A 2,502-nucleotide genomic window follows, 5' to 3' on the forward strand; every position below is an offset into this window, starting at 1 on the left:
TAAAAAATAACAGAGATATCACTCCTAAAGCATAAGAAGAATCGACAGCCCCCCCCCCAAACTGAGCAAGACTCCAGAGAGCCCAACCTTCTAAGGGTTAAACATATGACAAACCGCTTGATACTTTACACTTTGCTTAATTCTGCACTTTAAATTTTAATTTCAGCATTGGTAATAAGTCTACAGAAGGCAACCACTGCCTAGTTGTAACCTAAAGATAAACCTTCTCGCTGGTAGAAAATATGATGCAAATGATATAATTTTGAATTTAACGATATTGCTTGTAGATTTAAATTGTGAAATAGACGCTGATGTATCTGAATCTCTGTTTTGGTTCTTCAATGTTATTGAGGATGAAAAGTTTCTCTGGGCAAGAAACTTTACGATAATTGCCTCTACCCAGTGATCGATTTCGAGTAATGGGTAGTACCAAATTTCAGTCATAAATAGAGTAGACAACCGGAAACAGACATTGCAGTCGGCTGCAGCGTGGGTCAGGTGTACGTCGAAAGGCGTACACCGATGCATAGCGCTCAAGTCCGCTTTCCCGCAATGCAGGATAAAGATAAACAAACAAACAAAAACAAACATACATAACAAGTAAACATGGGCGTCCGCAGGTTTTCGGTTAGGGGGGGTCAAGGTGGGTTCACTTTCACCGTCAAGGATTCCAAGTCCGGTAATCTGAATGATTTATTAAGTTTTAGAATTGAAACTGGTGATGGAATTTTGAAAGATCACATGGAGCACGCAAGTGACAATGCTAAGTATACATCGGCTCGTATACAAAACGAGATGATACGTTTGTGTGAAGAAACGGTTAAAGATGAAATTGTTACTGAAGCAAACAATTCTGTTGGCTTCTCAATCTTAGCGGATGAGACCGCTGACATTTCAGGAAAAGAGCAACTGGCTATTGGAGTGAGGTTTTTCGACGAAAAAAATCTCGTCATTCGAGAAGAGTTTCTTGGTTTTGCGTCACTGAACGAAATGGACGCAGAAACGATAGCAGGGACAATAATAAATCAGTGTAATAAGTACGGACTAAATTTAAATAAACTACGTGGTCAAGGATACGATGGATGCTCCACTATGGCAGGCAAAGAAAATGGAGTACAGGCACGTATTAGAAGCGAGTATCCGTTGGCAGTATTTGTCCACTGTTCTAGTGTTCAGCCCATCGCCCTCATGGTCAACGATCTGAATGCAGTTTCGGATGTACGAAACACTATTGGAACAGTGAAGGCTATAATAAATTTTTTTAGAGAGAGCCCGAAACGAAGATGCCTAATACCAAACACGCCATTGTTATGTGAAACGAGGTGGAGCGCGAAATATAAAAGTATAAGACTCTTCGCGGAAAATTTCATCGAAATTCACAGGCAGTTGGAGAATTTAGCGCAGCACGAATCGAATGCAAAGGGACGGCAGACCGCACACCAGCTGCGGACCGCTTCTGGAACCGCTACTTTTGTAGTAACGCTATAGGTTTTGGAGCCTGTCACCCAAGCCCTTTAGGCAGTCCAACTGAACATGTTAGGTGTCAAGAAGCACATTGACAAACTCGTATCAATGTTTTGTGATCATCGGCAAAATGCAGAAACACTTTTTGCAGAAAATATTTATAAAGCGGCATTGAAGTCAGCCGAAGAAATCGGTGTCACCATATCTGTCCCACGGCAATGTGTCCGTCAAGTATTCAAAGCAAATACTGGTGGCACCAGTGAGGAATACTATCGCCGCTCCATTTACGTTCCTTAGGCTACCTGGACTCTTTAATCCAGTCTCTGAAAAGCCGCTTCTCAGAGACGAACATGCCGGCATTCATGTTATACCGACTGCATCCAGCGCAGATGGAGGAATTTGATTGTTCAGAATACAAAGCCCTGGTCAAAACCATACATCAATTCTACAACTTTGACAATTTTCAGCAGGACGCCATGTCATGGTATAACCATAAAAGGAAAATTTCCTCAGTCCGAAGACCAAGAAGAATTGGAATTTGTGGACTTGGTGAAAAATATGGAACTTTTTCCAGCTGTACGTCAAGCGATGATAACATTACTGACCCTCCCACTACTTGTACGGTAGAAAGATCATTCAGCACAATGAGGCGGGTCAAAACATGGCTAAGATCAACCATGTCTGACGACAGGCTATCTGGGCTGTGATGATGAGTGTCCACAGAAGCCAAATAAACTCGGACAAAAATTAGTTCATCCAAAAAGTCATCGAAAAATTCGGCAAAGACCCACGTCGACTTCACTTTTCATTCAAGAAGTGATTAACTAAATTGGTGGCCGATTGTTCTTTCTTTTCTGTATGATTCAATGTTACGAACAGCTTCATTGAATTCATGCCTATTTTTACATGTTCTCGCTTTTTCATTTTTCATCTAACAATTTTCCAGGGGGGGTCAGCTGACCCCATTTGCCCCTATGTGCGGACGCCCATGCAAGTAAATAAAATCATCCCGGTTAGGAAACTTGCATAATTTATTGA

At 41.6% G+C, this 2,502-nt stretch overlaps 1 protein-coding gene across 1 annotated transcript; it reads left to right on the forward strand.

Annotated features, from left to right (window-relative positions):
• The first annotated feature begins 606 nt into the window (after window positions 1–606).
• LOC145788399 (52 kDa repressor of the inhibitor of the protein kinase-like) lies at window positions 607–1,488 on the forward strand. Its single transcript, XM_082600167.1, has one exon. It carries the CDS (start codon window positions 607–609, stop codon window positions 1,486–1,488), a length of 882 nt encoding a protein of 293 aa, XP_082456293.1.
• Window positions 1,489–2,502: the final 1,014 nt, after the last annotated feature.

The sequence above is a fragment of the Aplidium turbinatum genome, chromosome 2 (assembly GCF_918807975.1).
Source record: "Aplidium turbinatum chromosome 2, kaAplTurb1.1, whole genome shotgun sequence".
Taxonomy (NCBI): Eukaryota; Metazoa; Chordata; class Ascidiacea; order Aplousobranchia; family Polyclinidae; genus Aplidium; species Aplidium turbinatum.

What these genes read in the sequence shown, in the direction of transcription:
- LOC145788399 (XM_082600167.1), top strand. Translation starts at nt 607, where the DNA reads ATGGGCGTCCGCAGGTTTTCGGTTAGGGGGGGTCAAGGTGGGTTCACT.